The 24,900-nt window shown below is 40.6% G+C and overlaps 1 protein-coding gene across 3 annotated transcripts in view; it reads left to right on the top strand.

The window, feature by feature from the left end:
- pcnx1 (pecanex 1) overlaps window positions 1-24,900 on the top strand; it is a 116,867-nt gene that overhangs the window by 82,872 nt on the left and 9,095 nt on the right. For all 3 annotated transcript variants that reach the window (XM_062041258.1, XM_062041257.1, XM_062041256.1), the window contains 11 exons: window positions 1,883-2,024; window positions 2,117-2,294; window positions 6,272-6,380; window positions 9,331-9,460; window positions 9,536-9,594; window positions 9,671-9,886; window positions 12,682-12,935; window positions 14,633-14,863; window positions 14,944-15,044; window positions 16,705-16,855; window positions 21,313-21,543. In XM_062041258.1, the coding sequence (XP_061897242.1) occupies window positions 1,883-2,024; window positions 2,117-2,294; window positions 6,272-6,380; window positions 9,331-9,460; window positions 9,536-9,594; window positions 9,671-9,886; window positions 12,682-12,935; window positions 14,633-14,863; window positions 14,944-15,044; window positions 16,705-16,855; window positions 21,313-21,543 (1,802 nt within the window). The remainder of the gene's footprint in view (window positions 1-1,882; window positions 2,025-2,116; window positions 2,295-6,271; window positions 6,381-9,330; window positions 9,461-9,535; window positions 9,595-9,670; window positions 9,887-12,681; window positions 12,936-14,632; window positions 14,864-14,943; window positions 15,045-16,704; window positions 16,856-21,312; window positions 21,544-24,900) is intronic.

The raw sequence follows: 24,900 nt of genomic DNA, 5'->3' as shown, positions 1-24,900 counted from the left end.
CATATTTGATGTTCAAACTCATAAACTTTTTTTTTTTTTTGCAAATAATAATTAACTTAGAATTTCATGGCTGCAACACGTGCCAAAGTAGTTGGGAAAGGGCATGTTCACCACTGTGTTACATGGCCTTTCCTTTTAACAACACTCAGTAAACATTTGGGAACTGAGGAGACACATTTTTGAAGCTTCTCAGGTGGAATTCTTTCCCATTCTTGCTTGATGTACAGCTTAAGTTGTTCAACAGTCCGGGGGTCTCCGCTGTGGTATTTTAGGCTTCATAATGCGCCACATTTTCAATGGGAGACAGGTCTGGACTACAGGCAGGCCAGTCTAGTACCCGCACTCTTTATATGAAGCCACGTTGATGTAACACGTGGCTTGGCATTGTCTTGCTGAAATAAGCAGGGGCGTCCATGGTAACGTTGCTTGGATGGCAACATATGTTGCTCCAAAACCTGTATGTACCTTTCAGCATTAATGGCGCCTTCACAGATGTGTAAGTTACCCATGTCTTGGGCACTAATACACCCCCATACCATCACAGATGCTGGCTTTTACACTTTGCGCCTATAACAATCCGGATGGTTCTTTTCCTCTTTGGTCCGGAGGACACGACGTCCACAGTTTCCAAAAACAATTTGAAATGTGGACTCGTCAGACCACAGAATACTTTTCCACTTTGTATCAGTCCATCTTAGATGAGCCCAGGCCCAGCGAAGCCTGAAGGCGTTTCTGGGTGTTGTTGATAAACGGTTTTCGCCTTGCATAGGAGAGTTTTAACTTGCACTTACAGATGTAGCGACCAACTGTAGTTATTGACAGTGGGTTTCTGAAGTGTTCCTGAGCCCATGTGGTGATATCCTTTACACACTGATGTCGCTTGTTGATGCAGTACAGCCTGAGGGATCCAAAGTCACGGGCTTAGCTGCTTACGTGCAGTGATTTCTCCAGATTCTCTGAACCCTTTGATGATATTACGGACCATAGATGGTGAAATCCCTAAATTCCTTGCAATAGCTGGTTGAGAAAGGTTTTTCTTAAACTGTTCAACAATTTGCTCACGCATTTGTTGACAAAGTGGTGACCCTCGCCCCATCCTTGTTTGTGAATGACTGAGCATTTCATGGAATCTACTTTTATACCCAATCATGGCACCCACCTGTTCCCAATTTGCCTGTTCACCTGTGGGATGTTCCAAATAAGTGTTTGATGAGCATTCCTCAACTTTATCAGTATTTATTGCCACCTTTCCCAACTTCTTTGTCACGTGTTGCTGGCATCAAATTCTAAAGTTAATGATTACTTGCAACAAAAAAAATGTTTATCAGTTTGAACATCAAATATGTTGTCTTTGTAGCATATTCAACTGAATATGGGTTGAAAATGATTTGCAAATCATTGTATTCCGTTTATATTTACATCTAACACCATTTCCCAACTCATATGGAAACGGGGTTTGTATGTATATCTAATCTATACATATACCTGTATACATGTGTGTGTATCTATACATATATACATGTGTGTGTATCTATATATATATATACATGTGTGTGTATCTATATATATATATATACATGTGTGTGTATCTAAACATATATACATGTGTGTGTATCTATACATATATACATGTGTGTATATATACATATATACGTGTGTGTATATATGCATATATACGCGTGTGTGTGTGTGTATATATATATATATATATATATATATATATATATATATATATATATATATATATATATATATATATATATATACACACACATATATATACATGTCTGTTTTTTAAAACAAACATTTATCACTTTGACACAAAAGAAGTAAGGGTTAAATGCTTTGGAAAGTGACTAAATAATATTTGTTCCCCTGTCAGATGCGGCTCACGTGATGTGGTTTGAGAAGCTTCACGTATGGCTGCTCTTCATCGAGCGGAACATCCTTTATCCGCTCGTCATCCTTAACGAGCTGAGTGGCAGCGCCAGAGAACTCGCCAGTCCAAAGAGACTGGACACAGAGTGAGAATGGGACCAAATGTTCTCAGTGGTTATCAAAGTGGAGTGGCGTCTCATGTGCGCCATTGTACCCCCTCTCTCAATGGTCCTCTTAGGGTGGGTGCGCTGATGATCACTGTGGCGGGCCTGAAGCTGTTGCGCTCGTGCTACAGCAGCCCCACCTATCAGTACGTGACCATCCTCTTCACCGTGCTCTTCTTCACCTTTGACTACCGCCATCTGTCAGAGACGCTGCTACTTGACCTTTTCCTCATGTCCATTGTCTTCAGCAAGGTGTGTGCAGACATTAGTTATTTATTTTTATTGTGACCACTCCTGCAGCAGTATTATCTAAGTGCAGTATTTTGCGACTCAGGGCAGCAATGTACAGGAAGTACCCTTATAGTACCTTTTTGCTCCTTGGGGGGCAGTAATGAGTCTTTAAAGGCCTACTGAAATGAATTTTTTTTATTTAAACGGGGATAGCAGATCTATTCTATGTGTCATACTTGATCATTTTGCGATATTGCCATATTTTTGCTGAATGTATTTAGTATAAAACAACGACAATAAAGATCGCAACTTTTGGTATCTGATAAAAAAAAAGGCTTGCCCCTACCGGAAGTAGCGTGACGTAGTCAATTGAACATATCCACAAAGTTCCCTATTGTTTACAATGATGGCCGCCAGAAGTGAGAGAGATTCGGACCGAGAAAGCGACGATTTCCCCATTATTTTGAGCGAGGATGAAAGATTTGTGGATGAGGAAAATGCAAGTGAAGGACTAGTGGGGAGTGGAAACGATTCAGATAGGGAAGATGCTGTGAGAGCCGGGTGGGACCTGATATTCAGCTGGGAATGACTACTACAGTAAATAAACACAAGACATATATATATACTCTATTAGCCACAACACAACCAGGCTTATATTTAATATGCCACAAATTAATCCCGCATAACAAACACCTAGGTGTTTGTTATGCTAGCTCCTAGCTACTAGCTCGAGCTAGTTATAGCAAGCGATCAAATGTTTGGAAGCGCAGCTACGTACTCACGGTATCGCATCTGTGTATCCAAATCAAAGTCCTCCTGGTTAGAGTCTCTGTTGTCCGAGTTCTTCGATCTTGACTGCATCTTTCGGGAATGTAAACAAACACCGGCTGTGTTGTGTTGCTGACTTCCCTCGCAAAATATTCGCTTCGCACCGACAACTTTCTTCTTTGCTTGCTCAGCTTCTTTCTCTATAATGCAATGAACAAATTGCAACAGATTCACCGACACAGATGTCCAGAATACTGTGGAATAATGAGATGAAAACAGAGCTATTTCGTATTGGCTTCAATGGGGAAGCCATACCTCTGTTAAACTGGCTACGTCACGCGCATACGTCATCATACCGAGACGTTTTCAAGCGGAAGTGTGGCGGGAAATTTAAAATTGCACTTTATAAGTTAACCCGGCCGTATTGGCACGTGTTGCAATGTTAAGATTTCATCATTGATATATAAACTATCAGACTGCGTGGTCGGTAGTAGTGGGTTTCAGTAGGCCTTTAACGAAGCTGAAGCCCTCCCACAGAGAATAGAGAAATAAAAGTGACTTAACTTAAGCCAGCATTATTTCTAGTACTTACTTAAATTCTTCCCCCTGATGTTTGAAGGGTGAAATATGAAACACTCGCCTACTTTAAGGGGAACTTCACTTTTTTGGGAATTTTGCCAATCGTTCACAATCATTATGAAAGACATGACGACGGATGTTTCTTTAACGCATTCTTACTTGTAAATAAACGTCATCAAAAGTCTGCTTACAGCAGAGCGAATGGGAGGTCCTCTATTATGGCCATAAAACCCAATAAAAAAACATCCAAAAATACTTCATTTACATTTTGTGATTGGATTATAACTAGAGGTGTCCGATAATGGCTTTTTTGCCGATATCCGATATTCCGATATTGTCCAACTCTTAATTACCGATACCGATATAAACCGATACCGATATATACATTCCTGGAATTAACACATTATTATGCCTAATTTTGTTGTGATGCCCTGCTGGATGCATTAAACAATGCACCAAAAGGTTTTCCAAAATAAATCAACTCTAGGTTTTGGAAAAAATGCCAACACGGCACTGCGATTTATACTCCCTCCGGAGCGATTTATAATCCGAAAAATAGGGTATATAAAACCTTAATGGAGGTGTTTGGATGTTTTTTAAGGGTTTTATAGGCAGAATAAAGCGGCTCCCATAGGCTCTATTGTAAGCGGACTTTTGATCGCATTTATTTACTACTGTATTTTTCGGAGTATAAATCGCTCTGGAGTATAAGTCGCACCGGCCGAAAATGCATAATAAAGAAGGAAAAAAACATATATAAGTCGTACTGGAGTATAAATCGCATTTTTTGGGGAAATTTATTTGATAAAACCCAACACCAAGAATAGACATTTGAAAGGCAATTTAAAATAAATAAAGAATAGTGAACAACAAGTGTACGTTATATGAGGCATAAATAACCAACTGAGAACGTGCCTGGTATGTTAACGTAACATATTATGGTAAGAGTCATTCAAATAACTAGAACATATAGAACATGCTATACGTTTACCAAACAATCTGTCACTCCTAATCGCTAAATCCCATGAAATCTTATACGTCTAGTCCAGGGGTGGGCAATTAATTTTTACCGGGGGCCGCATGAGCAACCCGAGCACTGCTGGAGGGTCACATCGACAATATTTCAATTAAATTTTGCTCAATATTTTTTTTTATATATGCTGTAAGATAAATAATAATAATAATTAATAATAATACTTTCATTTAACCTAACTTAACTTTATACCAAAAGCACTGCTTTGGAAATCATTTGTACCCCTTTCAGAGATCACATTTAGTTCCCCTTAAACATCCTCATGTTGCACAATGAAATGTAAGCATAGGATGAAGTGTGCATTCCTGTAACTTTCTCTAGTAACAGCATTCCATGATTAATATCAATAAATTAACATTACTGATAAATGACAGTAAAATAAGCACACGTATGACTGAGGAGTCATAGTGTAACTTTGTGTGGTGTTTGAGTTGTCCGACTTTTTGTGTGGGCATAAACGCACCAGTGGTTTAGTGCTATGCGTGTTGGTGACAGATGACAAGTTGGTTTTGGCCTGGTTTGTACGGCAGAAAATGACTAGTTTTTCGAGATAGAAGTGTTTTACTCATGTTTTTGGTGTGGTTATGGCCGAATATAAACAGTTTTGTTCAATAAAGTGATCGATATAATTCCTGTCCTCGAAGCATCTCGATAGACGTTACAATAATTGAACGGTGTTCAATTGAACGGTGTTGACGAACACCGTTAGGGCTGCTTGTTGTCACTGTCACTCAGAGTTGCATTGCAAAATTACACAGAATAAATGTGTTTATTTTGTTTAGAATTCAGATGGGATTTGATTTGGTGCGCAGAGGACGCTTGAGCAGTGCGCAATTGCGCAGGCGCGCACCTTAGAGGGAACGTTGCTTGGCAGTCCATGTCTTGTTGAAAACACGCCATTCGTCATCAACTTTTCTCTTTTTAGCGTCTCGGGTGTAAACCGTGCATCACTTGTTGCTGTGCACCTTCACTCACAGGTTACACCCGGACATACGCCCATAAATAACACTTTTCAAAATAAAAGCAGCACAGTTGTATTGCGCGCACGACATAGATGTTTTTTCAACTTTATTTTGTAATTTGTGATTGCAGCTGTTCACATTCACTCACAATCACGCACGCACATACGTCCACACGGAAGTAATACAAATAACGCTTTTCAAAACAAAAGCAGCACCGTTGTATTGCGCACTCGACATAGATACTTTTTTAAATTTATTTTGTAATTTATGATTGGCCTCACGCGGGCCGGACAGGGACGCACAAAGGGCCGGATGTGGCCCGCGGGCCGCAGAATGCCCAGGTCTGGTCTAGTCTCTTACGTGAATGAGCTAAATAATATTATTTGATATTTTACGGTAATGTGTTAATAATTTCACACATAAGTCGCTCCTGAGTATAAGTCGCACCCCCGGCCAAACTGAAAAAAACTGCGACTTATAGTCCGAAAAATACGGTATTTGGAATGCATAAAAAAAAAAAATCAGTCATGTTTTTAATATGAATGATTGGCAAAATCCCTAAAAAAAGTGAGTTCCCCTCCAAGTGACTTATAAAATGCATCTTTGTTTTTTTTTGTATTGCAAGTTTACCCTTTATATGCTATTTTTGTCCACAGCTATGGGAGCTGTTCTACAAGCTGCACTTTGTCTACACTTACATCGCGCCCTGGCAGATCACATGGGGCTCAGCCTTCCACGCCTTCGCTCAGCCCTTCGCCGTGCCTCGTATCCTTTTCCGTGCCGTCGTTTTATGACTGGTCACGCTCCTCCAGTCACCAGCTTTTCATAAAAGCGCACATGGCCGCTCAGCAGTAAATGCTCCAACCTTGAAAAGTTTTTGCTGACCTATTCAAGTCGAGGCCATAGTTAGTCACGTGAAGAAATGTCAGCGTTTCGCATGAAAACTAATGACGTTTGGCTTCGGAAGATACGCTAGTATTAATGTAATACAGATATCCTCATTGTTGTATAATCAATAAATAAATGATCAATGACTTGTGCATGACTAGTTGAAGTCATGTCTGTGTCCCTGCAATTGGTTTAGCTGGATGGCAGCCATTGTTTTTTTAGCCAATCTTGTTGAAATTTGACACAAACGTGCTCGTCTGTTCAAAGGTGTTGACCAAATTTGCTGATGATGAGCTCAACGCGCTTAAGTTACTGTGGGTGTTTAGTAGCGCAGCATTGAGCTGTGTGAGAAATTTCAAGTCGAACTTAGGGATTTCATAATAGCGTCACCATTTTGTGTAATATAAAAAGAATAGTACAGGCAGCACAGTTAGAGTGCACATTTATAACCGGTATAGCTCGGGTGGTAGAGCGGCCGTGCCAGCAACTTGAGGGTTCCAGGTTCGATCCCCGCTCCCGCCATCCTAGTCACTGCCGTTGTGTCCTTGGGCAAGACACTTTACCCACCTGCTCCCAGTGCCACCCACACTGGTTTAAATGTAACTTAGATATTGGGTTTCACTATGTAAAGCGCTTTGAGTCACTAGAGAAAAGCGCTATATAAATATAATTCACTTCACTTCACTATTTTGACAAATCGTAACTCATTTTTTCCACACGGTATCACACAGTTTGACACTTGTGTCAAACTCAAGGCCCGGGGGATCTGGCCCCCAACATCATTTTATATAGACCACTAGAGCCTGGAAATAATATTTGTCAGTAAGGTAGTTTATTTAATATATTTATAAACGACTGCACGCAATTGCATATCTTTTATACTTTGATATTATCTAACAATGCAACAATATTATATAAGTTAAAGTTAAAGTACCAATGATTGTCACTCACACACTAGGTGTGATGAAATGTGTCCTCTGCATTCGACCCATTCCCTTGTTCACCCCCTGGGAGGTGAGGGGAGCAGTGAGCAGCAGCGGTGGCCGCGCCCGGGAATCATTTTTGGTGATGTAACCCCCAATTTCAACCCTTGATGCTGAGTGCCAAGCAGGGAGGTAATGGCTCCCATTTTTATGGTCTTTGGTATGACTCGGCCTGGGTTTGAACTCACAACCTACCGATCTCAGGGCGGACACTCTAACCACTAAGCCACTAAATATTGGCATATATTCCAAACGTTTTTTTATTAAAATAAAAATTCTTAAATATCTGTTTGGTTTATGATTTTAAAGCAAGTTATCCATCAAATTGTACCTTGTAAAAATTACAATAGTTTTACAGTAATAAACTGTCAGCTCAGTCAGCTGAATTTTACCATAAAGAAATTTACAGTTTTTCCATTTACAGTAATACACTATAAAAACAACAATCGCAGATTTTAAGGTAAAATCTGGTAACTCAGTTAGGATAATTTTGTTGTAAAAAAAAACTTAAAACATTTGTATGCACATACAACATTTAAGACCTTTAGCATATCAGTATGTGGAATTAAATTACAGAATGGATGAAGCAAAGCAGTCAAACAATGTATTAAAATGATCCACTTTATGAAAACTGTTCAAAATCAAAGTGGGAAAAAAAAGAATCCTGATAAATTTAAAATGAGATAATTTTGTTCATCTCATTCTGTGAAAATTGTGAATCATAACTTAACTATTTATTTATGAGAACTGTGGTATTTATTACTCATTGATTTCATTGTTACAAATGGAGAACAGGAAGTGAACAAACATATTGGTAATTGCTATGAAGTAGAAAAGACGTATGATTAAATAAGCTCTGCTTCTTCCTACTCCTTTTCAGACACGTTTTAATAAGAAATAAAAAAAACGTGATCATAAAGGGACATGGGGGGGAAATTTTTTTTTATAATTGTTTTTATTTTTTTATTTTTTTTAGACATGTATCTAGTGCGCACGAGAAACTTTCTCTTGCGCACGAGAGCCAAAAAAATAAAAAATAAATTCAATTTTTTTTTTATAACCTTTTTTTTTTATAACTTTATAAAAGTTTTTTTTTTTAATAACTTTATAAAAAGTTTCTCGTGCGCACGAGAAAGTTTCAAGTCGAACTTAGGGATTTCATAACATCGTCAACATTAAGCGGGTGTACACCTGCGCACGAGAAACTATCTCTTGCGCACGAGATACATGTCTAAAAATAAAAAATTAAATAAATTATTAAAAAAACTGTCCCCCCCATGTCCCTTTAGGGTCTCCGTATATTGTAACTGTATGCTTGTTCGAAATAAACTTAAACAACAGTAATATGCTGCAAAAACTTTTTGCATTGTATAGTAAAATTGTCGCGACTGACTGAGCTGCCTTTTTTTTTTTACTGTAAAACCTACAGATTTTAAAAAATATATATTTTACAGTATTTGTAAAAAAATATATATGATAATCAGAATCAGAAGTACTTTATTAATCTTCGAGGGGAAATTAGGATTTTCAGCAAATTCACATTCAAGAGCAGACCAACATTACAGGGAGACAGAACAGGATCGCTGACGGGTCTGCCAACTTCCGGCGCCCCTTACAAAAAAGGTGAGAAACAGGTAAACAATATGTAATCAAATGCATAGGCCATTTTCTAGTAATATGAGGAGAAACCTTATGCATTTATATTCATATTTTATTCACTGTTACACGTGGCCTTCTAAGGACCGCCATAACTGCAATGAGGCCCTCAATGAAAACAAGTTTGACACGCCTGGTTTTAGACATTGTGCTGTCTTCTGCTTTATCCTTGACCTCACCACCCGCAGACTCGGCCATGCTTTTTGTCCAAACGTTAGTGTCAGCGATCTTCTCCACCCCCCTCAACCCCTTCCTAGGCAGCGCCATTTTCATCACATCCTACATGCGACCTGTCAAGTTCTGGGAGCGGGACTACAAGTAGGAAGCGATGCTGCAGAACGTCCACACCGTGCTCGAATGTAAGATTGTTTAATTGTACGTTTCTCCACAAAGCACCAAAAGAGTGGATCACTCCAACACCCGGCTGGCCTCACAGCTGGACAGAAATCCAGGTGACTAATACTCCTCATGAAAATATGAAGAACACCAGCTGTGCTTTTCCTGGTCTCATTACTGCTCCTCCTGCAGGCTCTGATGACAACAACCTCAACTCCATCTTCTATGAGCACCTGACGCGCTCGTTGCAACACAGCTTGTGCGGTGACCTGCTGCTGGGCCGCTGGGGCAACTTCAGCACCGGCGACTGCTTCATCCTGGCCTCCGACTACCTCAACGCCCTGGTGCACCTGGTAGAGATCGGCAACGGCCTGGTGACCTTCCAGCTCAGAGGGTTGGAGTTCAGAGGTGTGGCCCAGAGTCAAACTAGCATTCTGTCTCGATGGAGCTTAGTGAAGACACCTCAATTAGACTTAGACTTCCTTTTTATTGTCATTCAAATTTGAACTTTACAGTACAGATAAGAACAAAATTTTGTTGCATTAGCTCATGGTAGTGCAGGATAAAAAAGCAATAAGGTGCATATATAAATAAATAGATTACTGTACAGATAAATATATTGCACTTTTGCATATGCATCCACGTTTATGGATGTATGTTATATTGTCTTTATATTCCAGACAGTTAATCCATTTTTGAAGGGAATTGAGGGGATTATTATGATGCGTTCAAGAGTCTTACGGCCTGAGGTAAGAAGCTGTTACAGAACCTGGAGGTTCTGCTTCGGAGGCTGCGGAACCTCTTTCTTTAATCACCACATGAACAATAAGTGCTTTGTTTATTTCCCTTAGAAAGAAAAATGTAAGAAAATAACTTTTTATTTGTCCCAGCCAGCGAGCAACTCAAGTTTTTTGTTTAATTTTTTTTTTTATAATACATTAATTGTCAGTAAAGGCTAGGAGTGTTCCAATACAATATTGATTCAAGCAAAAAATTTAAAAATAAGTTCTGGATTAAATATGTTATATTAGCGTGCATGTAAAATGTGAAGTGAGAATTATATTTATATAGCGCTTTTTTCTCTAGAGACTCAAAGCGATTTACATAGTGACTCAACTAGAGATGTCCGATAATGGCTTTTTTGCCGATATTGTCCAACTCTTAATTACCGATTCCGATATCAACCGATACGGATATATACAGTCGTGGAATTAACACATTATTATGCCTAATTTTGTTGTGATGCCCCGCTGGATGCATTAAACAATGTAACTTTACCATGTATTGATTAACGTGGACCCCGACTTAAACAAGTTGAAAAACGTATTCGGGTGTTACCATTTAGTGGTCAATTGTACGGAATATGTACTGTACTGTGCAATCTACTAATACAAGTTTCAATCAATCAATCAAACACAAGGCTTTCCAAAATAAGACAACAACTTCAACTCCAGTTATGGAAAAAAGTGCCAACATGTCACTGCCATATTTATTATTGAAGTCACAAAGTGTATAATTTTTTTTAACATGCCTCAAAACAGCAGCTTGGAATTTGGGACATGCTCTCCCTGAGATAATCCTAATACCCACTACAACTATGGGAAATACTATACTTTGACTTTCACAAATTGCATTATTTTTTTTATTTTTTTAAACATGCCTCAAAACAACAGCTACAAAAACAATGAAGGCACACAGCTTCAGTCCAGAGTATACTAGAGCAGTGGTCCCCAACCTTTTTGTAGCTGCGGACCGGTCAACGCTTGAAAATTTGTCCCACGGACCGGGGGGTTGGGGTTTTTTTTTATTTTTTTTTTATTTATTTATTTTTTCATAAAGAAATATAATCATGTGTGCTTACGGACTGTATCCTTGCAGACTGTATTGATCTGTATTGATATATAATGTATATATTGTGTTTTTATGTTGATTTAATTAAAAAATATATTTTTATTTTTTTAAATTATTATTTTTTTTTTTTTTTTTCTTGTGCGGCCCGGTACCAATCGGTCCGCGGCCCGGTGGTTGGGGACCTCTGTACTAGAGCATACTTGCCAACCTTGAGACCTCCGAATTCGAAAGATGGGGGCGGGGGGATTGGGGTGATTGGGGAGGGGCGGGGTTTGGTGGTAGCGGGGGGTGTATATTGTAGCGTTCCGGAAGAGTTAGTGCTGCAAGGGGTTCTGGGTATTTGTTCTGTTGTGTTTATGTTGTGTTACGGTGCGGATGTTCTCCCGAAATGTGTTTGTCATTCTTGTTTGGTGTGGGTTCACAGTGTGGCGCATATTTGTAACAGTGTTAAAGTTGTTTATACGTCCACCCTCAGTGTGACCTGTATGGCTGTTGATCAAGTATGCATTGCATTCACTCGTGTGTGTAAAAGCCACATATATTATGAGACTGGGCCGGCACGCTGTTTGTATGGAGGGAAAGCGGACGTGACGACAGGTTGTAGAGGAGGCTAAAGGCAGTGCCTTTAAGGCACGCCCCCAATAATGTTGTAAGGGTTGATCAACAGCCATACAGGTCACACTGGGGGTGGCCGTATAAACAACTTTAACACTGTTACAAATATGCGCCACACTGTGCACCCACACCAAACAAGAATGACAAACACATTTCGGGAGAACATCCGCATCGTAACACAACATAAACACAACAGAACAAATACCCAGAACCCCTTGCAGCACTAACTCTTCCGGGACGCTACAATATACACCTCCCGGCCCCCGACCCCGCCCACCTCAACCTCCTCATGCTCTCTCAGGTAGAGCATGTCCCAAATTCCAAGCTGCTGTTTTGAGGCATGTTTTTTTAAAAATGCACTTTGTGACTTCAATAATAAATATGGCAGTGCCATGTTGGCATTTTTTTTTTCATAATTTGAGTTGATTTATTTTGGAAAACCTTGTTACATTGTTTAATGCATCCAGCGGGGCATCACAACAAAATTAGGCATAATAATGTGTTAATTCCAAGACTGTATATATCGGTATCGGTTGATATCGGAATCTGTAATTAAGAGTTGGACAATATCGGATATCGGCATAAAAGCCATTATCGGACATCTATACTAATTACCGGTACTTCCAGAAAGGTAATCGTACGCATTAGTGCTCATGAGAGGCAGCTGTACCTAATGTTTTGGCCAGTGAGTGCGGCGCATTGTGTTGTGAGTGATGACTCTCCACTCAAACAAACAGGCACCTACTGCCAGCAGAGGGAGGTGGAGGCCATCACCGAGGGTGTGGAAGAGGACGAGGGCTGCTGCTGCTGCGAGCCGGGCCACCTTCCGCACATCCTGTCCTTCAACGCCGCCTTCGGCCAACGCTGGCTGGCGTGGGAGGTGCTGGTCACCAAGTACGTGCTGGAGGGTTACAGCATCACCGACAACAGCGCCGCCTCCATGCTGCAGGTGTTCGACCTGCGCCGCATCCTCACCACCTACTACGTCAAGGTGAGTGGGATGCCACTTAGGCGTCTGGAACCAGGGGCTGTACCAACTTCTTCCAGTGATGTCGCATACATAGATGGGAAAAATGAGGGTAAAATATGAGACATTTTGTACAAAACCCAAAACCAGTGAAGTTGGCTCGTTGTGTAATTTGTAAATAAAAACACAATACAATGATTTGCAAATCCTTTTCAACTTATATTCAATTGAATAGACTGCAAAGACAAGATATTTAATGTTCGAATTGAGAAACTTAATTTTTTTTTGCAAAAAAGTTGGCACGGGGGCATTTTTACCACTGTGTTACATGGCCTTTCCTTTAAACCATACTACGTAAATGTCAGGTTCAAACACTGATGACATCTATTAAACAAGACAAGAAGCAAGGAATTAAACAGAGACAGAATTGAATTTGGCTCAATTGAGGAGAAACGTCTGGACTGTACCCTTTGAACAGTTCCACCACGCTCTGACGAAAGATTGTACGCCGCCTCTTTTATTTTGACTTTCCCTGATTACATGGCAACAGCTGTTTCTAAGGGAGGGGGGTCGTAAACATCCATCGCCTTTGGTTACAAAACAGTTCAAAGAAAAGGTCGTAAAACAGTTCAAAGAAAAGGTGCCTGGAGGGGAGTCAGGCCCTGCTTCCTCTCCACTTTGTAGATCTCGGGTAAAGACAAAATCTTCCTGTGGATTACAATACATCAAAGAAACCGATGCCTTCATGTCGCTTCCCATCGTACACAGTGGAGTTTTACAAGCCGCCTTCTTGGTAGGATCAAAGACAGCTTTTGTCCTCTCGCAGGGCGAGCTGAACTCAATGTAACACAAAGTTTTGTGACAGTAAACGTTTGGGAACTGAGGAGGCCAATTTTTGAAGCTTTTCAGGTGGAATTTTTTCCCATTCTTGCTTGATGTACAGCTTAAGTTGTTCAACAGTCCGGGGGTCTCCGTTGTGGTATTTTAGGCTTCATAATGCGCCAAACATTTTCAATGGGAGACAGGTCTGGACTACAGGCAGGCCAGTCTAGTACCCGCACTATTTTACTATGAAGCCACAGTGTTGTAACACGTGGCTTGGCATTGTCTTGCTAAAATAAGCAGGGGCGTCCATGATAACATTGCTTGGATGGCAACATATGTTGCTCCAAAACCTGTATGTACCTTTCAGCATTAATGGCGCCTTCACAGATGTGTAAGCTACCCATGCCTTGGGCACTAATACACCCCCATAATTTATTTTGTCTTAACAATATGCCCAGGACCAATAAAAAACGAGCTGTGTGCATTTTATGACTTTTCTTAATTTGATTACATGCTATAGTATGATTTTATTGTCATAATTTTATTGCACGATTTTTGTATCCCTTTAATTTAGGTAACCAGGGACTGCAGATGGAAATTAGCTATTTAGCTATAATCTGGTACAGAACATATCTGTCTTTGAGCTTAATGTTTCTGTGCATTGTCCCTTCAAAGACTAAACTAAACTAAGTACCGCCGGAATTCGGCCGGTGCCTATAAAGGTACCGAATTCGGTACCCTTCCCTAGTTGGCACCCTTCCACATTCTACCAGCACGATACCAAATAGGCAAAGCTAGACCCAGCAGTGCAGTGTATTGGACATGGAGACCCTGAATAAAGCTTATTCTTGAAGAAAATAGCCACTTGTCTAACAGAAGGATGTGATGGTCCTCAGGGTATCATCTACTACGTGATTGCCTCGCCCAAACTGGAGGAGTGGCTGGCCAACGACACAATGAAGGACGGCCTGCGAGCGTGCGGCGAGAGGAACTACGTGGACCTGGATCCAACCTTTAACCCCAATATTGACGAGGACTACGACCATCGGCTCGCCGGTATCTCCAGGGACAGCTTCTGCAGTGTCTACCTGGGCTGGATCCAGTACTGCAACTCTCGCAGAACCAAGGTACCGTCAAGTAGACAGTGTGGAGTAGACCTCGATACAAGAATGAGGTTGACGGCGTGTGTCCTCTCTCTGCTTTGTAGCCTCTGGAGAGTGACAGAGACTCTCCTCTGGTACTGCTCTGCTTCGGCCTGTGTGTGCTGGGCAGGAGAGCGCTCGGAACAGCAGCTCACCACATGTCCAGGTTCTTCCACGCTTCTTTCCTATATCGAAAGCTTCATTTTTTTGTTGCTGTGTTTTATGTAGGAATAGGTACCAAAATTGTATTTTAAAAATGGCACCGGTGCCAATGTAAAATGTAGTAACCAAACCAGCAAAAACATATTGGTGCCTTATTTAGGTGCAAGCACCTGCACCTGCAACAAGTGTTTAAAGTAAAGTAGAGCTGCAACTAACGATTAATTTGATCATCTATTATTCTGTCGATTATTACTTCAATTACTCGATTAATAATCGGATAAAAGAAACAAACTACATTTCTATCCTTTCCAGTATTTTATTGAAAAAAAACAGCATACTGGCACCATACTTATTTTGATTATTGTTTCTCAGCTGTTTGTACATGTTGCAGTTTATAAATAAAGGTTTATAAAAAAAAAAAATTAAAAAAATAAAAACAATTTTAATAAAATAAAAATTGCCTCTACGCATGCGCATAGCATAGATCCAACAAATCGATGACTAAGTTAATCGCCAACTATTTTTATAATCGATTAGTTGTTGCAGCCCTAAAGTAAAGTAGCATTGTGACAGAAGCATGCAAAGTCTGTTGCTATTTTGAAACTTAATTGCCAACGTTAACATGCCAACAGCGCACCAACACGTCCTCATTGGGCATCAATCCTGGTTGCGGCAAGTGAGGTGCATTCATGAACACCAGAATTCTGAAAATGAACATTGCAATACAAGCGGGTCTTTATTTTGCTAATTATTTGTGTTCTGTATCGCTGATGGTATAATTTGTTGTGAATTTTTGATCATATTGCTAAATGTATTACTTAATTGTCATTTTATTATATCATTCAAGTATTTAAATCAGTGGTGTCCCAATTTGATATTGCTATTGCATATCAGTTCGATATATATCGGATTATATCGGCCTGCATCTAAAAGCTCTGATATTAGTAACTCCAGTACTAGGAATGGGTACTGAATCTGGTACTTTTTTGACACCGACCGAATGCGGCCGGTCCTACCAGGCACCGATTGAGGTATAATCCAACGCTGTTATGCTACAGTACCTGGGCTGCGAGTGAAGTCACGTCCGGTTGCCGGCTCTTTACACTTCCGCACTTGGCGATTACTCCAGCAGCACTGAGAGCGGACTCCGCTAAACTACCTCTAGGCAATATTGACAGCCATATAGGTCACACTGAGGGTTGCCGTATAAACAACTTTAACACTGTTACAAATATGCGCCACACTGTGAACCCACACTAAACAAGAATGACAAACACATTTCGGGAGAACATCCGCACCGTAACACAACATAAACACAACAGAACAAATACCCAGAACCCCTTGCAGCACTAACTCTTCCGGGACGCTACAATATACACCCCCGCTACCACCAACCCCACATCTCCCGAATTCGGAGGTCTCAAGGTTGGCAAGTATGATCGGAAGTGAAAAAGTTGCATCGGGACACCCCTAATATTAATGACTATTCTGGAAACGTTGCAAACAAAATGTGAATGTTAGATTTTGTCAAGTATCAGTTTGGGCACGTTTAATCACCGGATCTGTGTCAATGTAGCGATTTAGTGCCAGTATCAGTTCAAATGTCAACAACACCCATCCCTAATAGTGTGTGGCGCTGACCTGTGTGTGTGTGTCTTCATCAGCAACCTGGAGTCGTTCCTCTACGGGCTTCACGCTTTGTTTAAAGGAGATTTCCGCATCTCTTCGGTGCGAGACGAGTGGATCTTCGCAGACATGGAGCTGCTCAAGAAAGTTGTGGTGCCTGGCATACGAATGTCCCTCAAACTCCACCAGGTGAGGACGCATCTTATCGTCCCTTAGCCGTGTCTCAATGAAATAATGAAATACTTGCGTCAGCACACTTTAGTAAATATACCGTGTAGACCAGTGGTGGGCCGTCAGGCCTTCTCTGCTGGCCTAACATAACAGTGTTTCCCACACATTCATTTATATGTGGCGGCCCGCCACGAAAGAATTACGTCCGCCACAAATTTAAAAAAAATTAAAAAAATAAAATGTTTTTTTATTTTATTTATTTATTTATTTATTTATTTATTTATTTATTTATTTATTTATTTTTTGTCCTGTCCAGCTTCTCGGGCAAATCATATAGTTGTTGTAGATGCCCATATAGGCTGTTCAGATTTACTTTACAAAAGAGAAGTGTAGGATACTTCTCTTGTTGCCTTATTTGTATTTGACCTCTACTGTTTTCTGTTTATTTGTTACTGACTGTGGCAGGACACCTCTGCCTCTGTTTCACTTTATGTTGCTGGTAAATAATATGGTTGTAGTAGTAGGCTAAAGTTAAATTATTTAGTATGCACTAATTAAAGGGGCAGAGCTTTAAGAGACATTTTAGCTTTTATATTTTACAAGATATATTTTTTGTAAGAACCACAATTAATAAATATATTTCAGTGAATAACTTATTGTTCAAATCTGTATATAAATATGTACATAAAGTGTTGTAATTATATTGTAAAATGGATGGATGGATGGATGGATGGATGGACGTTTAAAACAAAACTGTTATTATTAATTAGTAAGTAAACATTTTTTGAGCCTTTTTAGAGAAAATCATATCATTGTAGTAAATTATGCAAATTACTCGATGATGTCATGGTGATCACGCCCATAGCCACGCCCCCACCGCTACAGGTATCTTGGCAGTTTATGGGAAACACTGCATAATCAGAAATCATGATCATAATTAAAAATAAAAATGAATTTTTATTTACTTTCCCTAAATATCTAAAAGTATTCATATTCTCTTCATGTCATATTATGCTCATTGCAGTGCTGTTTTTAGTTTGAGTTTGTATCCAATCAGAATTCAGCTAGCTTATGTTGCCATGCTGTATGTAATCTGCCAGAGGCCTTTAGAATCAACAATGCATACAGTTGATAGACAGTTGCGATAGCCAATCAAATCACAAGTTGTTGTGAGTAAGGCCCATACTTGCCAACCCTCCCGTTTTTAGCGGGAGAATCCCGGGATTCAGCGCCTCTCCCGACAACCTCCCGGCAGAGATTTTCTCCCGACAAACTCCCGGTATTCAGCCGGAGCTGGAGGCCACGCCCCCTCCAGCTCAATGCGGACCTGAGACTGAGTGGGGACAGCCTGTTCTCACGTCCGCTTTCCCACAATATAAACGGCTTGCCTGCCCAATGATGTCATAACATCTAGGACTTTTAGAGAGTAGAGTGGACAACTGCGCACACAACAAGGAGACGAAGCAGAAGAACGAGGAAATTACAGACATGGCGACGCCGTCGACGAGCAAGATGAAGAAATACGCTTGCAAGTTCCAAAACGAATGGAAACAAGAATTTCAGTTCATCCAGGACAGTTCGAAGGGGAAGGTGTATGTGGCCTGTAAATATGTAGAACAGACTTCTCCATTGAACACGGTGGCCGAAATTATATACTCATCATGAACGGAGAAGTTAAACAGGACAATACTGCCATCTAATGGATAGCCACCGGAACACTGAAATTCAAGTATTTCGTTTATGTAAATAAAATAAATATATATATATATATATATATATATATATATATATATATATATATATATATATATATATATATATATATATTTATATATATATATATATATATATATATATATATATAGCTAGAATTCACTAAAAGTCAAGTATTTCATACATATATATATACATATATATATATATATATATATATATGAAATACTCGAGTTGGTGAATTCTAGCTGTAAATAACCACGCCCCCAAACACCCCCCCCCCACACACACACACACCCGACCAAGCCCCCCACCCCCCACCCCCTACCCCCCACCTCCCGATATTGGAGGTCTCAAGGTTGGCAAGTATGGTAAGGCCTTCTAGCTGGCCTAAGGTTGAACGTGACATTTACGCGTCCTGTGATTTCATACTCATCGGGACCGTTAGCGAATACATTTGAGAACACATACAGTTGATAGACAGTTGCGATAGCCAATCAGATCACAAGTTGTTGACAGTAGCCTATCTAGGTAGCCTGATATTAACGAGACTCTACCAAAGTGAGTATCCATTCACAAGTTTCAATTTAGCAGGAAGCGGGAAGTGTTGCGCCGTAGCCAGACCGGGATAGCAGAGAAGGAGAACAAAACGTTGATGAGGTGGCAGATATATATTTGCAAGGCCATTTTCAAGAAGGATATTTAAAGAGAAACTACATCTTGGCAACCCCGGAAGCTAGCTCAGCTGTTCTGGCAATGAAATGAGGAAACGCCCGCCATTTCCACTCGAATAAGCTGACGACGAGGGGTACCACTGGCTTATACGGCGTCGAAAAGGTTCAATAAATTGTGAGTTCAAATATTATATTTTTTCACTTTTAATATGTTTTTTGCGCTTTTGACAGTACCACATAAGATATGTTTTAATTGCTGATGCGTTTTAATTGTTTTTTAAATGTACTAGAAAATAACCCGTTTTGTACGCTGTTGATGTGTTTCAATACGGAGTAGGGCGTAAATGTGTTCCTGTATAGTATTTCTCCAGCAATGGTCATGTGGTGACATCAATGATGGTATTTTGAGAGGTAGTTATTGAAGTCGGACATCACTGAAGGCCTAGGTGGGAAACGCACGGCCCGCCACTGGTGTAGACCGTGTACTTAGTTGCTGAGACTCCTTGTACACTAACTGGAAATGATTAGCTCAATATTTACTGCCTTCTTTATTCTTTTTAATGGTGAATTACAATCGCTCAAGTTAGTCCCCCCGCTTTCACTATGTAGCCAGAATGGCGGCTATTGACGACTTTGGCTGCTTAGTACTGTATTGTACTCCTCAGAGTTAAAGTTAAAGTACCAATGATAGTCACACACACACTAGGTGTGGTGAAATGTGTCCTCTGCATCTAACCCAGGGGTCACCAACGCGGTGCCCGCGGACCAGATGAGTAGCCCGCCGGCCTGTTCTAAAAATAGCTCAAATAGCAGCACTTACCAGTGAGCTGCCTCTATTTTTTAAATTGTATTTATTTACTAGCAAGCTGGTCTCGCTTTGCCCGACATTTTTAATTCTAAGAGAGACAAAACTCAAATAGAATTTGAAAATCCAAGAAGATATTTTAAAGACTTGGTCTTCACTTGTTTAAATAAATTCATAAATTTTTTTACTTTGCTTCTTATAACTTTCAGAAAGACAAATTTAGAGAAAAAATACAACCTTAAAAATTATTTCAGGATTTTTAAACACATATACCTTTTGACCTTTTAAATTCCTTCCTCTTCTTTCCTGACAATTTAAATCAATGTTCAAGTAAATGTATTTTTTTTTATTGTAAAGAATAATAAATAAATTGTAATTTAATTCTTCATTTTAGCTTCTGTTTTTTCGACGAAGAATATTTGTGAAATATTTCTTCAAACTTATTATGATTAAAATTCAAAAAAATTATTCTGGCAAATCTAGAAAATCTGTAGAATCAAATTTAAATTTTATTTCAAAGTCTTTTGAATTTATTTTAAAATTTTTGTTCTGGAAAATCTAGAAGAAATAATGATTTGTCTTTGTTAGAAATATAGCTTGGTCCAATTTGTTATATATTCTAACAAAGTGTATATTGGATTTTAACCTATTTAAAACATGTCATCAAAATTCTAAAATTAATCTTAATCAGGAAAAATTACTAATGATGTTCCATAAATTATTTTTTTAAGTTTTTGTCTTCTTTTTTTCGGTTGAATTTAGAATTTTAAAGATTCGAAATTGAAGATGAACTATGTTTCAAAATTTAATTGTCATTTTTTTCGTGTTTTCTCCTCTTTTAAACCGTTCAATTAAGTGTAAATATCATTAATTATTAATAATAACATAGAGTTAAAGGTAAATTGAGCAAATTGGCTATTTCTGGCAATTTATTTAAGTGTGTATCAAACTGGTAGCCCTTCGCATTAATCAGTACCCAAGAAGTAGCTCTTGGTTTCAAAAAGGTTGGTGACCCCTGATCTAACCCATCCCCTTGTTCACCCCCTGGGAGGTGAGGGGAGCAGTGGGCAGCAGCGCCCGGGAATCATTTTTGGTGATTTAACCAATTCTAACCCTTGATGCTGAGTGCCAAGCAGGGAGGTAATGGGTCCCATTTTTATAGTCTTTGGTATGACTCGGCCGGGGTTTGAACTCACAACCTACCGATCTCAGTGTGTGCCAATTGAAACACCACCCTGGTCTCATCTTGTCTTGCTGACCGCTTCCTTCTCCCGCCTCATCAGGATCACTTCACTTCCCCGGATGAGTACGACGAACCGGCAGTCCTCTTCGAGGCCATCTCCTCGCACCAGCAGAACCTGGTCATCGCTCACGAAGGCGACCCGGCCTGGAGGAGCGCCGTGCTCTCCAACGCCCAGTCCCTCCTCGCCCTGCGCCACGTCCTGGATGAGGGCACCAACGAGTACAAGATCATCATGCTGAATCGCCGTTACCTCAGCTTCAGAGTGATCAAGGTGGGTGAAAAGAAAGCCTGTTGTGTTTGATCATATATCGTTTGATGTCATCAAACACACACCTTGACTCGGAGGACACTTGTTAAACCTCCAGCAAGGCTAAATGTTCCTCAGTCATATTGTACACTAGACGTACAAAAGAAACTACTTTAGGTGAAAAAAGGTTTAGAAGTTAAATATATTTACTTGCAAACCCTCCCGATTTTCCCGGGAGACTCCCGAATTTCAGTGCCCCTCCCGAAAATCTCCCGGGGCAACCATTCTCCCGAATTTCTCCCGATTTCCACCCGGACAACAATATTGGGGGCGTGCCTTAAAGACACTGCCTTTAGCGTCCTCTACAAACTGCCGTCGCGTTCGCTTTTCCTCCATTCAAACAGTGTGCCGACCCAGTCACATAATATATGGCGGTCTTTCACACACATGAGCGACTGCAAGGCATACTTGATCAACAGCCATACAGGTCACACTCAGGGTGGCGGTATAAACAACTTTAACACTGTTACAAATATGCGCCACACTGTGAGCCCACACCAAACAAGAATGACAAACACATTTCGGGAGAACATCCGCACCGTAACACAACACAAACACAACAGGACAAATACCCAGAACCCCTTGCAGCACTAACTCTTCCGGGACGCTACAATATACCATATTTTCCGCACCATAAGCCGCCCCGTGTTGTAAGCCGCACCTTCAATGAATGTCATATTTCAAAACTTTGTTTACCTATTAGCCGCCCCGTGTTATTAGCCGCACCTACGCTACGCTAAAGGGAATGTCAAAAAAAACAGTCAGATAGGTCAGTCAAACTTTAATAATATATTACAAACCAGCGTTCTAACAACTCTGTTCACTCCCAAAATGTAATGTGCAAATGTGCAATCACAAAAATAGTAACACTCAAAATAGTGCAGAGCAATAGCAACATCAATAACTCAACGTTGCTCATACGTTAGTGTCACACAACACACAAAATAAACATTTAAAGCTCACTTTCTGAAGTTATTACTCATCCACAAATCCCTGGAATTATTCTTCTTCGGTGTGCTTCACTTGTTTTTTGACACCATCTGTGATGCAGTCCTAGATCAACAGGGACGGAGCTGCGTGAAAAAAGTCACCCGGTCTCTTCGCTCATTTTTTCTTCATCCATCCATCCCTTCGAGTTAGCTTTTATGATGACGCCGGCTGGAAAGTTCTCTTTTGGCAAGGTCTTCCTTTTGAATATCACCATGGGTGGAAGTTTCTGGCCGTTAGCATGGCTAGCTAGAACCACAGTGAAGGACGACTTCTCATTCCCTGTGGTGCGAATATTCACCGTACGTGTTCCCGTTGTATCCACAGTGCGGTTCACATGAATATCAAAAGTCAGTGAAACCTTGTACGTGTGTCTCTTAGTAGGAGACATTTTGTGGTCTTTACAGAAACACACAAATGAAATGAAACGTAATATCCGCGCGCTTCTTCTTCTACGGGGGCGGGCGCTCACCTTGGCGGTTGCTTACAGTAGAAGAAGAAGCGCTTCCTCTTCTACGGGGGCGGTTGCTTACCGTAGAAGAAGAAGCGCTTCCTCTTCTACGGGGAAAAAAGATGGCGGCTGTTTACCGTAGTTGGGAGACCTAACCTTTATGAAAATAAATATTAATATTAATCCATATATAAGGCGCACCGGGTTATTAGCCGCACTGTCAGCTTTTGAGAAAAATTGTGGTTTTTAGGTGCGGCTTATGGTGCGGAAAATACGGTACACCCCCCGCTGCCACCAAACCCCGCCCCCTCCAATCTCCCGAATTCGGAGGTCTCAAGGTTGGCAAGTATGCCCTAAGATGGATGGATATTTATTAATGTATGTATTAATATATAAGTATACAGTGGAACCTCAATTTACAAATGTCCCTATTTTAGTAAAATAATACACACTTTGAGGACACTATAATGGGGGACACACACATGTGTATATATAAGGATCAACAATCTCTCTATCAAAACAACAACGGAAAGCTAAACTTTCAACGTGCGCGCACACACAAAAGGCCCTTTGGTGTTCTCAAAAAACGTGAACCACGTTGCTAAAATTATAAAAGTAAAATCCTCTATAGCCTGCTGTCGGTGAATGTTTGTGGCATGCAACAGACAAGAGGAGAGTAAACGAAAGCATGGACACGAGGCGCGTCTACCGGGGATCCCACTCCTCTCTAGGGGCGGTATGGCGTAGTGGGTAGAGCGGCCGGGCCAAACCTGAGGGTTGCAGGTTCGCTCCCCGCCTCTTGACATCCAAATCGCTGCCGTTGTGTCCTTGGGCAGGACACTTCACCCTTGCCCCCGGTGCCGCTCACATTGGTGAATGAATGATAGGTGGTGGTCGGAGGGGCCGTAGGCGCAAACTGGCAGCCTCGCTTCCAACAGTCTACCCCAGGGCAGCTGTGGCTACAAATGTAGCTTACCACCACCAGGTGTGAATGAATGATGGGTTCCCACTTCTCTGTGAGCGCTTTGAGTATCTAATAATAGAAAAGCGCGATATAAAAAAATCAAAAAAATCTCTAAGTCTTAAAGGGGAACTGCACTTTTTGGGGAATTTTGCCTATCGTTCACAATCATTTAAAATCTCAGGGCGGACACTCTAACCACAAGGCCACTAAGCAACATGTAATGCACTTCGTAAACAGGATGCGACTAGAGGGCTCCGCCTCTCCAAAATCCAATCCAAAGTCACTGCCGTTGTGTCCTTGGGCAAGACACTTTGGGCTCTGTACCGAGGATGTCGTTGTGGCTTGTACAGCCCTTTGAGACACTTGTGATTTAGGGCTATATAAATAAACATTGATTGATTGATTGATTGATTGATTGATACCCACCTGCTCCCAGTGCCGCCCACACTGTGTCAGAATAATTCTATCTAAATTATCACAATACTTTGTGTTGAAGTGAGTTCCTGGCAAAAAGACAAAAGCTGTCTTTGAACCTACCAAGACGAAGGCTTGTAAAACTGCACTGTGTAAGGGGGGAAGCAACATGAAGGTGTTACTGTTCATTTTATGTATTGTAATCAACAGAAAGATATTGTTTTAACCCAAGAACTACATAGCGTAGAGAAGGCAGGCAACGTTCCCTCTAAGGTGCGCGCCTGCGCAATTGCGCACTTCTCAAGCGTCCTCTGCGCACAGCAAATATATGCCGCGCACCAAATCAAATCCCATCTGAATTCTAAACAAAATAAACACATTTATTCTGTGTAATTTTGCAATGCAACTCTGAGTGACAGTGACAACAAGCGGCCCTAACGGTGTTCGTCAACACCGTTCAATTGAACACCGTTCAATTATTGTAACGTCTATCGAGATGCTTCAA

Source organism: Entelurus aequoreus, linkage group LG03 (assembly GCF_033978785.1).
Source record: "Entelurus aequoreus isolate RoL-2023_Sb linkage group LG03, RoL_Eaeq_v1.1, whole genome shotgun sequence".
NCBI lineage: Eukaryota > Metazoa > Chordata > Actinopteri > Syngnathiformes > Syngnathidae > Entelurus > Entelurus aequoreus.
The sequence above is the reverse complement of the archived record's forward strand: the minus strand, read 5'-3'. Positions and strand labels throughout refer to the sequence as shown.